The sequence below is a fragment of the Melopsittacus undulatus genome, chromosome 2, assembly GCF_012275295.1.
Source record: "Melopsittacus undulatus isolate bMelUnd1 chromosome 2, bMelUnd1.mat.Z, whole genome shotgun sequence".
Classification (NCBI taxonomy): Eukaryota; Metazoa; Chordata; class Aves; order Psittaciformes; family Psittaculidae; genus Melopsittacus; species Melopsittacus undulatus.
In genome coordinates this window covers 91,144,042-91,159,499 of record NC_047528.1, presented here as the reverse complement: position 1 = coordinate 91,159,499, position 15,458 = coordinate 91,144,042, and the positions used below count along the sequence as shown (strand labels likewise).

At 40.1% G+C, this 15,458-nt stretch overlaps 1 protein-coding gene across 4 annotated transcripts in view; it reads right to left on the bottom strand.

The window, feature by feature from the left end:
* The window catches only part of ERG (ETS transcription factor ERG), a 143,910-nt gene that overhangs the window by 30,582 nt on the left and 97,870 nt on the right, over positions 1-15,458 (bottom strand). For all 4 annotated transcript variants that reach the window (XM_034074585.1, XM_034074582.1, XM_034074583.1 and 1 more), the window contains one exon: positions 23-240. In XM_034074585.1, coding sequence (XP_033930476.1) covers positions 23-162 — 140 coding nt within the window. In that variant the 5' untranslated portion in view covers positions 163-240. The remainder of the gene's footprint in view (positions 1-22; positions 241-15,458) is intronic.

The window sequence follows — 15,458 nt, the reverse complement described above, 5'->3', positions numbered from 1 at the left end:
ACGCTAACACTGGCCTTGTTACCTTGACCCATTAACTTGGTTTGGGTTACACTCCATCTTGATGGTGACTCTGGCTGGGGGCTGTGATAACCAGTCTTGCTGCGGAACACGCGGACTCATCTTTGATGTCTGCCCATATTCACTGGAGGAGGAGGCCGTCATCTCTGTCTTCGCAAGGTGGGGTGATCCGTAGGCACACTCAAACAAGGACTGGTCTTCACTCACCACTGATAGCGCTTCCTGCAAACCAGAGAGGAGAAGTCAGCATGACCATGTTTCAGAGTAAAGGGCTTGTCTATCTCATGAGAAGATAAACAGCTGGTCATCTGCTTAAATGTCCATTACTTTTTAGGCATGGTACTGCTGTCAGTGGAGGTGAGGATTCATGGTGCCAGACATGCCATCAGTGTATGTCAGGAAGACAACCTCTCCCCTTTGGAGACCCTTCCCACCAGAAGCTGAGAAGATGCACAAACACACACTACCAAACACTTAGGAATAGTGGCCCTAGGATAGGAGCTGGGAGGAAAGAGAGGGCAGGACAGGAAATCTGAGACCTCTGGCATCCCAGGTAGAAGGTCAGATACACTGGAGTAGCAAGCAAGCTGCCATCTCTGCTTTAACTGCCCCTGCAAGGAGCAACCCAAGCCAGGCCTTGCTTACTCACTGGGAGCTCCTCTTCCTTCCTCTGGGACCCAGGCCAAGTCCCTTCTGGACAGGGAGCCAAGACAGCTGGGTGCAACCTCCAGTCCAGGGACCCTGCTCTTTCTGCCAGCATCTGCTGCCAGCTTTAGCAGAGGTTCCTGCCACCAGTCCACCTTACCCACCATTCACCTCCCTCTCTCTCATGGCAAACCTTCCTGGTGCACCTCCTGGCTGGGCATCCCTCTCTGGCACTGTGGGAAGGGCTTCTCTAGCCACTCTCCCATGGCAGCACTGCAGTTATGACCCTCAAGGGTGGCAGGTTTCACCAGGCCTGTCAGTGGCAGGGTGGCTGCCATCATGGCTACATGGCAGAGGGAGAAAAGGCCACCTTCTCTCCCCACCACCATGCATTTGTATTGGCACCAATTCCTTCCCCATGTTATCTGGAGCCAAGTGAAGTCAGTGAGGCAGTGCTTGGGCCTGGCTCAGGCAGCCAGCATGCCATTGGGAAGCTACGGGAAGGGCTGATGCTGCCAGAGGGACCCTCCTGCCTGAGCCAAGGCTCCCTAGCCATGCAACTGGTCTGGGTTCCTATCCTCCTGCTGGTCCCCAGCACAACACAGGCTGAGGGGTCACCCTTCCAAAAGCATCCTTCCAAGGTAAAGTCTCTCTCTCCAGGAGCTACTTATGGTGAACATAGGACATAGGGAGGTCTAAACAGACAGTAACCCAAACAGCAACTCCCTCTTCCCACCCTAGTGCTATGGCTTTGCCCTATGATGAAGTGAAACATGAGTGCAGCCTGACACCTCCCTCTCCACCAAATGTGGCCCCTGCCAGCACTCTGGTGCAAGCCCCAGCACCAGGCCGGTGGAGGAGGCCTGGTGTGCAGTACACCAGATGACAGCTGCCATGGAGGCAGCCAGCTGGCCATGGCTGGAGGTGCAGGGGCCAAGAACAGGGGTGTGAACCGAAGCTAGATTTGGGGTAGGATGCTCGCAAGGCAGCCTGTGTGGGCCTGTGCTGCTGCCAGACCTGAGCTGACTGCCGATGGGAGGACAATAAAACTGTGTGGCTCTGGCAGCAGAGGAGGACGTGGTGGAGAAGGGAGAGGGGAAAGAGAGAGTGATGGGAAGCTGGGCGGCTGCCTGCAGGCTCCTGCCTTCCTTGGCTATCAGAAAAGGATTTGCACAAGCTCCAGCAGTTGCACGCTGCCCTAAAAATCAGCAGTTATATTTGTTCATTTTAAGGGGGTATGCATTTATCATTCCTTTTACTTGGCTGGTTTATGAGCCCTTGGGCCACACTATGTTAATATGACCCATGAAGTTTTCTCTGCAACCTCTTCTTATTACTTCTGATGAAAACTGAGATCACCCCTTAACCTCTGGACTCGAGGAATGGGATCTCAAGCAGTCATTCAAATGCCACAAGACTTGTGACTGAATCACTAACACTAACACTTTTCGCTACAGAGCAGGATGCAAAATTCAGGCAGCTATCTGCACCATTTCATTAGTGCTTTTCAGATATCATCCAAGTGCAAAGGACACCCACCAGGCTGTCACCATTAACTCCCCAGTTAACACCCCTGCTTTGCACGCTCTTCTGCCAGCCTGTGCCCAGCTACTGAAATGCTGCCTCTTGGGTCTCTGATGGCATGAATGTGCTTCTGCAAGACAGAAGGGATGCCAGAATAACACTTCTCCTTTTTCCCATGCCTCTCAGACTCTTGTGTGTCTCTGGCCTGCTAAAAACTGTTGCTGGTGGTGTTCTGAAGCTTTTATGATAAGCTATTTCTGGGAAAGCCTGCAGACAGCTCTTGCTTTTCAAGGAGGAGCAGGATGAGATAGCTGCTGGTCCCTTGCTCCCCAAAGATGGCTCCCTGGCTAAACTGCTCTGAGAGACAGCAGGAGGACTTGATGAGCTTGGGTAGTAAAGCAGCATGGATCGTATCACGAGAACTATGAAGAGAAAATGTTACACTAGAAGGAAAATAGAAATTTCTTTCTTAGCAGTCCATAACTGTTTTCCCAGGTAACCACCAATGCATCCCATGCCTGAGACTATTTACTGCACAGTTCCCTCTTTTCTGCCCCACTGTAGAGCTAATACGTGAGCCAAACCCCATGAAATAAAATGTTAATTTTGGAAGAGCTAGCTCCAATACATGCATGAATGTGTGAATTATACAGGACAAAGTAGATACAAGGTTGCAAATACAACAGGCAGAATGCTATTTTACTCTGTAAATCATTTACTAATAGACCTTTTCAAAACAGGCTTCAATCACTATATAATGGATATTATTTCTCATTGTCCCACATGTATGTGAAACAAAGGAAATTTATTCTGGTTCCTATTAAACTTGACTCCACCTAATGTAACAATTTATGAATATCTAGGGTAAGTATAACTGTAAACAACAACAAAAAAAGGTTTTTCTATTTATTTGCATTACTAATGACAGTATATATTGCTTGTGCTATGGATGCCTATTATGTTGCACAAATAGGTACACACATTTTAACTTCTTCAGGAGGACAACAAATGCTGCAAATATGATCCCAATTAATAATGGTTATATGAATATCTAAAGACTATGACAAAAACAAGACAAACATAAATTAACCCAAGAGACAGACTCAGACTTCATTCACATTTCAGTAAAAAAAAAAAAAAGCCTCATTATTCATGGAGAAATAAAAAAAAGCTCATTTTGCTAGCTGGAGTTTTGTTCTGATTTAATAGCAAGCACTCATCTGTACTCCATCCTGCTAGTTATCAGTTAGTGCACGCTGACAGGTCTGTAAAAGCTCTGTAGGAACAACTGAGTTTCTGCCAACTTTGCACACGGTTGGGTCGATCCTTATGTGAAAGACTTATTAATGTGTACTCTACAATAGTGAGTATCTCTGATAATTTACTCCAAGTCCTTACTGATCTTTGCTGGCCAGCCTTGAAGGACAGCAGGACATGCATCACCCCTCCCTTGAGAACATTACAAAAGCTGAACTGGCCATCTAAGCTTTTGCACAATTTTGAGGAGTCAGCATAACCGAAGAACATTGTCTAAACTAGAATTAGCTTTATTTCCTCTTTAACCATCTTTCCTCTCTCACATAAATGAGATTGAGGTTTCAATGTGGGAAACATGGAAACTATGTGTAACATCTGCTCTGCTATTCATCTTGCCAGCCAGGACTCAGACATACCAACTGTCCTGTCCTTCAAATGCAGCTAGGACCACTGATGTCAATTTACCAACAACCCCTACAGGTGATATATGTGGTCTTTGAATATTCAAGGAAAACATTTTCTGCAACAGACAGGTGGGAGCCGTGTGTCCACGGTTGGCAGCTGCTGGCTGTCTTCCTCGTAGTGATCTTAAAAGCTGAGGATTTCTGGCCCAGGCTTTTCTGAATCCAATGATCTTGCAAGACATGGTGATGCTGAACCATCAGACTTCATACAAACCAATACAACCTCATGTGAAATTTGTATTGTGGAAAGCATAAAAATAGCATTAAGAAGTACAAAACATTTCTCAGCTATATAAGAATATGACATAATATGATATCCTCTAAAACAGACAGAAAATGTCCTTCAGCTACTCCTTCCATGCATTGTTTCATCTTGTCTTTCCTTGATTTCACCTTAATAATTAAAGCCTTCAAGCCTTAACCCTACATAAGCCATGAAAGAAAAGCAGTAACAGCAAACTACTTTACTGAATAGCTGACAGAAAGCAGTATGGGTATTTATTTCTTAAACACAGGGACTTAAAAATGTTACTTTTCCAATAATTCTAAATCCAAGCTTTTGGACCAAATGTAATATAAATACCGTCAGCATTCACTGTTATAAAGAATAGTCACATGGTCTGGCCATATATAAACGTAGACAAAACTATCAATACTGACAATTTTTTTGGCAAGGTTTTTTTAAATATGGATACCAGTTCTATTTCTAGTAGTATTTCTAGTACTTTTCATTACTCATTTGCTTTTTTTTAATAATCCATTATAATGCTGTTTCTGGAGCAGTTTGGCAACATTAAGCAGTAAGTGGGCTAAAACAAGGTAAACTTTTATAAATATTATAAAATAGATGCTGCTTTTAATCTCACCAAGTTTTGTACCTTTATGATAATAATTTTAGTAGTGGATGGGTGATCTTGGATTTCACATGACAACAATATATTCTTATGACAGCTCAGAAATGAAGCCTTTCATTTCTTGTAGTTAGTGTCTAGGATAATATTGTATGAACAAAGCAACACATATAACTTATAGTGGCAGCTGGGGAAGGTCTTTCATGCAAGTCAGTAAAGTAGAGCTGTTGGCATTATCTGAGCTCAATATTGGACGTGGATTTTCTTTATTTCATCTTCCTTTCTGCACATACTCTTACGACATCACCAGCAAAACATAAAAATCTTTTCCTTCATTAAGGGTTTTTTTCTTTTCATCACTTGTACTTCTTACTTGGACTTTCCATACTAATGATAAAAAGAACAAAATGACTTCTCTATTTGGTTTTGACCTATACTTCACTGATTAATAAAACTGAAAGAATAACGGACCGACAATTTGTAGAACAATAGGTACAGCAACGCCTTTAAAGTAGGCATAAAGTCATGAGGACAAAGGTGTTTACTTAATCAAATGCAAGATTACTTGGCCTACAAACATGAAATTACAGGAAATGTGAGTGAAGTAGCTCTCATCAGTACATGAACACTGGCCTGTCTTTTAAATGCAATGTCAGGATTTAAAGGCAAAGACTTTTTTTTCCTAAAGTTTGATTAAACTTAAGAAATGATTAAAGGTGGCAATAAGGTGTGCAGTTGTCTCACATAATTTGTTTGTGCTGATGGTTACTGGGTTAAGAATACTTCAGCAGTATTCTAAAAGATTTTGGAGGCCATTCTAACCTGAAGGTGTTTTTTCTCAAATTACTTCCAGTTAGGGAACATGCCATTCTGTGCATGACATACATTTGTTCGTTGTCCCTCCATGTCATCAACCCAGCTTCCACTTTAAACATGATAGCATTTCCACTTGTTTGTACCGCAATCAAATGGAATCATATCTCCAGGAGGTACACTCGTTTTATGTGTGTGTATATGTATATCTCAAAATAGTAAACTCTGGGTTTTGTTTTTTTTTCTTTTTTTCATTTCTTATAATATTTACATGGTTTACTGCTTAATCTCTGTAACAGAAAAGGTTTAGTAGATCTTTGTTTGTGCCAATTGTCTGCCTAAAATCTATCATACGATTTGCTGCTCAAAAAAATGTTTCTAGAACTTTGACAATCAGGAGCATACTGGCCAGAACTGTCAAAATGGTAGCAGACAATAGCACAGTAGTAGGATGAAAAATATTGACTGCAAACCAGTTGGACACTGGGCATGAACTACACATAAAGAGGAGGATGCATGAGGAGAAACAAATAAAGCAACAACCCTCATTGTGCACTGAGAGATGCTGCAGACAGTAAAACATATTTATTACTTGTAGAGTCATCTTGTTGGAGTCAGCAATCCCACACACCAAAACAGGACTGTTACCCTTGACTCAGAGGGGCTCGCAATAACAATGGAATTGAGAAATTTTAATTAGCTTTGCCATATGTCATTGCATTTATATAACCTATTTTTTGTCATTTTTTTTTTAAACACAATAGATTTATGATATTTTTCCTCATTAATGTAATCAGCTTCTAGTTCTTCTCTAATCTGACTTCATGATAATATATACAGAAGCACAAACTTAGACCTCCACACAGCCACAATCCATTCAGACACAGGCTGTCTCCTATCACTTGTCGGATGTCTATGGTCGGTCAGAAAAAATAATTCTCTATTCTATGAAGAACTCTGATATACTGGGAATTATTTTCATTTTAACTTAGACACAAACCTGTTATACAAAAACTTTTACCAAAACATTTATTAAAAGAAAGAATTGTAACACACTGGCGTGTGTTCTGCAGATGTCAAAATATTCTAATAGACAATTATACTTGGAGAGGACCTGCACTTTCTGAAGGAAGATTGTTCTGATTAAGATCAGGCAACTAGCTCTATTAAGCGTTTCCATGCTTTTTTGCACTCAATATTGCTTGTGTACTTGTTGAAATTGTGTGCGATCCAATTACATACAATTGTAACTGAAAGAAAGAACAGGCAAAAGTGCAAGTGAGCACATGGTATGCACCTTGGTACACAGCCACTCCACACTTTACCAAGTCACTCTTCTGGCTTGCTCATCTTCTTTCTATTCTTCCCCAGATTGCATCTTCTGATGCTCTAGGAAGCTGTTATCTGGAGTGAAAGCCTAATTTCAAACAGGCCAGGAATGTCATTTCCATGCTGGGACAGAGACCATACGTGAGGATGGACACCAGAACCTCACAGAGCAGGCAGTCTTCCAGTCTGAAACTCTGCTCATGTCTGCCACAGGCATCACATGATAAAGCAAGCTGTGGTTGAACTGCTTAAAGAGCTTCTAGCTGAAATTTGCAGTCCTGCTTTAAAGCCAAGTCTTTAAGCCTTGGATTCATTGCATCTAGCAATAATCAGTGAAACAACAGGCAAATGATTGCTGTTTCAGCCTTACTATACCTTATTAATCATGATGCTCTTACAACTCTCTTCTGACCATTCACTAAAGAAGTGGTTTTGTAAGATATTCAATATGGTGTGTGGAACATACTGGAAAAGGTTACTACTTAAAATGCAGTCACCTGAGTCAGGAATTGTAGCACACATCTGGAATACATTTTCCTTCTAAATTTCTGAGTCTTGGATTCATTAGATCATACAAAAATCCACATATTATATTCATGAGAGAGTTCAGGAACAACAAAAAGCCTTGGCAAGTACAAGATAGGAAAGACAGATGTTGTCCTCACCTCCACTCATGAGAATCTTATTGCCAGCTCAGCTAACATCCTTCACGTATTTGCAAAGAGCACTTGGGTAGTCAGTGTTAATCCAAACACAGGCCCAGTGCTGCCACTTATCTGATTATCTTCACCTCTTGCTGAGAAAAATACAAAGGATGTTTGGAAGCAAAGGAGAGACACTGCCACAGTCCCTCTTGAAAAAAGGAATAACCAAGCATCCATCAAAATCATGTTATGAAATTGCAGGCTAGATTCATTTCTGGAAAACAACAGCAGATGTTTAAGGACTGATCCTACAGGCCTCTGTGTAAGTCATCCTCCTGGCTTCACCAGGACTGGTAATGTGAATAGAGGTCTCACAGCTAAGCCCAAAGGTTTAACATTTTGTGTCTTAAAGAACAAATTCTGAAACATTATAAATTCAAATGTAGACTGTGGTGCTTTATCATCAGTTCTAATATACAGTCATTACTGAAATGTCAGCAAACCCTATTTTTGCCCAAGTTATTTTAGATACCTCCTTTCATCATAGGGTAATATCTGTAGCATGAGGCATTCACTCCAGTTGCTCAAGTGCTGCATAAAATAAGAAAAAAATCATCATTCCACTAATGCAGATGGGGAACCTTTTGTAAGAATGGATAAAATTGGTTTTTTGCTTAGAAAGCATATCCCCTTCATTCCAAGCTCCACGCCATACTTGGGACTACCCTGCATCTGACACATTAAAATTATCACACCAAGTACAGCTGATGAAACACTAACTTCCAGAGATCAGGAAGTGTCCATGAGTGTCTGATTTAAAGAGCTGCCATTTCATAACTATTTCATCTGCAGTCTTTAACTAGCAGTAAAATGCAAATGAATAGTTTAACCCCTAACCAAGAGTTAACAAATGGAAATAGGAAACTTTCATATATGTCACATGCCCTGGGCACCATCAAAGCAATGCAGTGGGCTTGTTCAAATGCAGTGATGAAAGCCTCCACCCTGCATCTGCTTCAGTGTATGTTCAATGCCCAAGCTGACTTCAAGAGGAGTATGCCTGAAAACAGCTCTGCCCATGCACAACCACCAAAGAACTGCATGAGGCTTCTGAATGAAAGTGGACCTCAAAATTCACAAGACTGTATCAAAAAGCCTAGGAAATGAAGCAGATAAGATAGTGCTACACAGTGATGAATCTGATTCTGATTTTCCTTCTGCCATGGCAGGGGGTTTGGAACTAGATGATCTTGAGATCCTTTCCAATCCTAAGTATCCTATGATTCTATGATTCTATGTGCAGAGTGCTGGCAAGCTACTCAGAGGCTGAAGCAACACCATGTTTTATCTGCTGTACCAGCAGCTGAACGAACAGAGTTAGGTGGCTGTAGGGCTGGAGCAGCACAATGATCAGTTGGGCTCAGAATACATATTCCTGAATAATTATGTCAACTTTAATTCACCAGTGGTAAAAACAATACACTTGTATCCTGCAGGTTATATATTGTATACACATTTTTCAGAAACTGTAGCTTTGTATGCTTATTTTAGCACTTCCACCTACATAAAGAGTTGTAACACTGAAGTTTGAATGACTTTTTTTCAGTCAATACAATAGACTTTTCTTCCTTTTAGTTTTGGTAGTATTGGCAATTATGAACTTGAAGTTTTTTCCTTCTTGCCTGTTAAACTCTAGGGTTTCAAAATGCCTAGAAAACTGGGAAAACTTGGATATAAAGTTCCATTTCCGCGTCAGCCCAGGGCTAGCCTGTTGCTTCCACCTTGCTTTTCTAGTACAGGCCTTTATTACTCTGAAGGAACAGGTAACATTCTGCTTTGTTAAAAAATATAAATATCTGGAGGCTTTTTCAGAAATTTTTCAAGCAAAGATTTCTTTGGCAAAACAGGTGGCAGGTTTCTAAAGAGGCCAGCAGCCCAATTGGAAGTGAACAGGGGCTGCATGCCACACCCTCTATGAACTTTTGCTATTAGATCAAAATAATATTGGGAAAGAGTCTTGGAACCACAGCGGCTGCCCAAAACTAGACACCGATCCCACACTAGGCATGCAAGCCTATCCTTTCCTTGGTTGCTGTTAAATTCTTTGGCATCATGGGCAGCTTGAATGGGATGTCTTCAAGGACTACTATGCATTTACTGGAGTTAGTCATTTGTCCAGAACTAAAGGCTTTGCTTGAACATGGTAACTCCTCTGGTACTTTGGTTTTGGGAACTTTATTGAGAAAACTCTTAACATAAAGATACTACATGATTATTTTCTGCCTCATTCAAAAGACTTGTCCAGTACTATCACAAAAGGGTAACATTTGCAGTTCTTTTTCCTGCCACTTAGCCCAAACTTCAAGATTATACATTACATTTATACTAAGTTCAATATTTGTTAACTGTGGTGGGTTGACCTGCCACATATTTATTTCTATACATAATTATATATGCCTATTTTGTATATATATATACACATAAGTATATATACACACACATTTTTAGATAATCCCTCCTCAATTTCTGAACAAATTTTAAAGTAAAATTAATGCAGGTATTAAAATACTTTTCTATGAGGCATACTATGTACCAAAGATAAACTCATCAGCAGAGTGATGAGAAATGTATAGAAGGAATGAAGAGATCATTACAGCTGTTGAATTGATGAAATAATTAAATATTGGGTAAAACTGAAAAGAGCATCCAAATTAGTTTCCTTTGCAGTGAACCTTTGGTTTTTACAAATGTCTAACAGCATTAAGGAAATAACAATTGGATTATGGCCATGAACTGAGCTTTCTAGGTGACCCATCACTTCCCTGTAGTGCCTCTGTGTGTGGTGGTTTTGCACGTGCGCACACACGTGTGTGTGTGTGTGTGTGTGATGAGTCACATTCTGCTTGGAAAGACCACATTTTCTGGGGACCTTAGCTCCAAATGTACCTTTAGCTACCCCAAAGAAATAGTGGGAAAGCAAACTGGGCATGTTGTCCATTAAACCTGGCTGGTCCTCTCAAATGAGCAGCCAGGCTCATCGTCAGCCTAGGGAGAACGAGGAGGAGCCCTTCTTGGGCACCTGCAGGGGTACTTCCCTGCAACTCAACTTCCTCTTCAGGGACCTCCTGGAGCTGGAGATCCTCTTGCCAGCTGCATCAGGCTGACAAGGTCTCAGATGCTCCCCCGTGTTCACTTTCACACATATTTAAAATTCTTACCTTCCTATTTAAAGAACAGTTATTGCATCCAACACTTACTAATTTCTTGTTTGATAGCTTTTGCAAACTGCTTAAGCCATCTTTATTTGTACGGATGCTTCTATTTACTTCCAAGTGTATTTGTCTTGATATTTTTTGCTGACTTCTCTGCATTAGATAACTGGAATTAAAATGAAAACTGCTATTGCTTTTTCAAAAATCACTACATTAAGGAGTGCTCTCCATTTTTGCATAACACTAAGAGAAAGTGGGTTTGTTTACATTATTCTTCCTTTTCCTCGGCCACCTTTTATTCTGGATCTTCCATGTATACATTGAACATATACATATATAGTATTATAAGTTTCTCATGGTAATCTCCATTTTATGAACACATAGAATATTGCTTAGATGGGCAATCTTTCTGAATTCAGAATGAACTTTCCAAGTATGCCCACTGTGTATGTAAAATATGACTTCCTGTCACGATAACCTTTACAGTGTATAGCCTCACATACCTTCCTGTAATTGTTTATAATGAATATCTTGCTTCATACTCCAGCATACGTTATTTTAGTCATTTGCCACAAAGCATGACTAATGAAATTAATATGGGGTTGAATGTCACACACAGTATTATGTCATTCCTGTGTATGCAAAGATTAACAGAGGAGAGGGCTTAGTAAAATAACAATAAAGTGCGTGCTTATGTTTAAGCACATTTAACCTGCTCTGCTGAACCAGTATAAGGTAAAGATATTGTTATGTTTAGCTCAAACATTAACTACGAGATCAGTCAAAGAGACTGGCATGGTTTTCAATATATCGCAGTTAGACAGGTAGCCAAACCAATGGATCAGAAGAAGAAAGTTGTTTCATATCTCTGACAGACAAAGGTTGGAGTGAATGTTCTTTGTTTGTCCCAAAACAAATAAAACAGAACAACCACAACAGGAAAACCTCACATACAAATTAAAAATTGCTTTGTGACAGTAAAAACAAAATTAATCCCAAATACACTTGTGATTTTCCTTTTAAACTTGTTACTTCATTTAAGCAATTTTAAGCAATGTCTTTCTAAACAAAATCACCAATCCAAAATCACAGAATATTAATTATTGCAGTAAATCAACTTTTATCATTCTTTTTCCCTTTTTTATGAGAACTACCTCACAAATTCAACCTTCATCTTTACTGTACAACTTCAGGCTCTGCAACCATGTTTTCTGTTGAATCTCATATACAGCAGAAACAGGTTGTGGCCAATTTTTAATGGTACATGTGAAGAAGAAAAGGAAAACACACATGGCAATATCTTTGATGGGCAACAAGAAAAATCCTGCAATTATTCCCTGTAGCACTATCTTTTCTTAACTAGTGATTACCAACATTACCACTCTTACGAAAACCATGCCCTGTAGCTCTGATATTGACTGTATTTTTCAGTGACACCATCTTTAGCTCCAGAAGGAAAAGACCATCTGCTGCCATTGATTAAAAGCGAGCAGAGAAATTGATGAAATTAAGACAATTTCAAGTCCAGAACCCTGAGAGATGCATTTACTACAGCAGTAGAAAATATTAAGATGCTTTTCTCCATACCTCGATAGTAAGACCAAGCATCTAATAAGCATTATTAGATGAAGTGAAGCTGTGTGAATGCAAAACTTAAGATATGCTAAAAGATTTTGATTTGTTTTTCTTTGGTTTGCATTAAAAATGATCCTTGAAATGCATTTATATACTGTATGCTATGCCTTCAAACATACAGGAGAGGTATGTAGGCTGTTTCTCTTTTATCATTTCCCCAAACAAAATCATTTCCTATAAGCTATTCCCGTATCTTTCGTGCCACATCCAGCTTCCAGAAAAACAGCAGGAAAACAAAGTGTGAACTCAAAACAACCCATTTCCACAGAACAATGTGCCATACTAAGGAGAGAGAGAGCTAGAACGGGGAGGGCTGAGGAGGGGGGAAAGAGAGAGAGGGAGAGATGTTTTGATGCTGCCAGAGGACTTAAAGGAGAAAGGAAGGAGGAACTTTTAAAAGTCACAGAGAGGAAGAGTTGTGTAACTGTAAATATGCAATAGGCAAGTTGCCAATTATTTCAAAGGATTTGAGGTTTCAAAATCATCGAGAAGACTAACTGATTTGCACTCTGGGTTTTGAGCTTCCAGGAACACCTTTATATGTCTGAGAGCCACAAACTACCATATCTTTTTATAGGCTACTCAAGCCATACTTGGTCATAATTTCAAGTTGAATCAGTAAGGAATGTAAACAGACACCGTTTATGCTTCTCTGAAATCTAATAAAATGAAAGCATGGACTAAATAAAGCAAAATTATGCATGTCGTTCTGTAAGAAGGGAAGACCAGAAGATCATGTTGATTTAGTTGTTGTCTGACCTGAGCAATCTCCAAAGTTCCCAGTGTTCAGTAAACCAAGCAAACCCATACACTAAACTCCCACAGGTGTAGTGCATAATGCTCATTTAAACACACGTGGTAGAAGTCAATGATAAATGTCACCATGCCATTTTAGAATCCTGCTTCCATATTGGGCTTGTCAAGGATATAAAAGCAGAAAAAAAGGAATAAAAGTAAGACAGGAACAAATTATTTCAGCTTTGCTGTCTACAATTACACAAGTAAGAAAGAAACATTGTACACAAGTTCTTACACAAGTAAGAAAGAACCAATACAACAACTAGAATGTTTTTCCCAAAATCAAGAATCTACCAGCTTTGAAATCTTTGGGTAGGGAGACACTGCTTTTGCAGTGAAAAAAAAAAAAAGGAGTTAATTTCTTTTTTCTGTTGGTAAAAGACACAAAACTACAGACTTTGCAGTCACTTGTAATTAAAACCCACAATCCAAAACACTACCATGTGTCAGAAAGACCTGGTATTACTATGAAAGGTATACTCTACAGAGAAGGAGACATGCGGCAACACTCATATCATGTTATAAGGACTTCCTACTACAGACTTATAAACTGCCATAGTACTGCAGCAAAAAGGATCTTTCAAAGGCCTCAGTAATGTTTAATAACCATGACTGTTATGCAGTGCTAGATGCAAGAAATAAATGAACTGCTATCTTAGGCACAGAACTAAGGCAAAGCAGTAGTTAGAGTTTGTCACAGAACACTTGCAGCTAACACAGAAGGGACACAAGTTGAGGGCAATAAATACAAAGCACAAGTTAAGTGCATGGTGTGACCAGTGTGACTGTCACAGTTGTGCCAGAAGTTATTTTTCAATTAGAATGAGCTACACAGAAGATACCAAGAAATGAAAGGCTACTATGTTTGTCAGGCAAAAAGTGGAGTCAAGGTGAAGAGACTGAGGAAGGGGGAGGGAAAAGCAAAGAGCTATTCAGTCTGAAGGAAACCCAGCTAAAACCATACAAATGACTTATACTTGTCCTGTCTCCCTCTGCAGCTGTTTTCTCTGGCTCTGCTCTAGCTGATCTACCTCTCTGTGCCGGCATCATGGTGGCAAAGGGGGAACTGGATGGATCTCTCCATGTTTAAATGCTTTTCAATGCCTCAAGACCACTCCTGGACCTCACAGTGGAGAGAACATGCAGGAGCGCAATATGCAATGTGCAATAGTGATGGTGCCCTCCTGCTCGCCCCTGTCAGCTGCAAACCCTCCCTGCTATAGATACCTGTACAGGGTGGGAGGGAATATCCCTGCAGGCTCCTTCCCTAAGGAGCAAATTCCCTAATGCAGCACATCCCACCACAGGGAAGATGGATCTCATCCCTCTTGTGCAGAATCCTCCTGCCCTAATGCAGCACTGGGGCTTGGCTTTTGATAATGTCAGGAGCTGCCAACAGCTGAGGTAAGCCAAAGGCAACAGTAAGCTGGTAATAGCACTTGACATGAGCACAGGAAGGTGGTCTTTTATTCCTTATTTTCCCTCTGAGAGCTTGACAGACTGAAGATTGGAATTTGAGCAAGGAAATTCTCATATATTTCTTATATATTCTTAATATATCATTCAATTTGCCTGGAACACATCCAGTTAATGAGGCTTTTGTAGTGATGGGTGTTCAATACATTTGCAAGTCAAGCAAATAATTATACACATAAGCGCCCAGCCTCAAGCATCCATGTTTGCACTAGGCATCTGTTTAAAACATGAATTTCTGAAGATTTTAATTCTGCAGCCAGCCAAATACAAACTGATTTCTGAGGATTTCAAACACTAATTTTACCAAACAAAATTATTATTCAAGGCAAACTAATTTTGTTCCATCAGGGTTAACAGAAACACATAATTGGTTTTAGTAAGAGAACCCTGGCTCTTCTGAATGTTTTATAAATACACAAAATCTTTCTTATAAGACACTTCCAGAAAGATAAAAATCTAAACCAGATCTTCAGAAACCAATTCTTTTGTAAGGATATGGAAAACAGATCTAAGGCTTCAGGAAGATTTTTGCTTCCTCATGTTGAGTATTTCATCACTGACCTGGCATGTTTTAAAGCTGTTTATTACCCTCTGAAGCTTCAGACTTCAGTCACGACTATGGAAAAAATGTTTGCTAGAAACAGCTAAAATTCCTGCTGCATCTTTTTGTATTCTACTTTTTCTACAAATAGGCTTTGTATGTTAAGTACACTAAATATTACATTTGTCACATGCACAAATAATTTTTTAATCAGTTCTCAAATTCCAGAGTTTCTGATTCATTATTTCTAG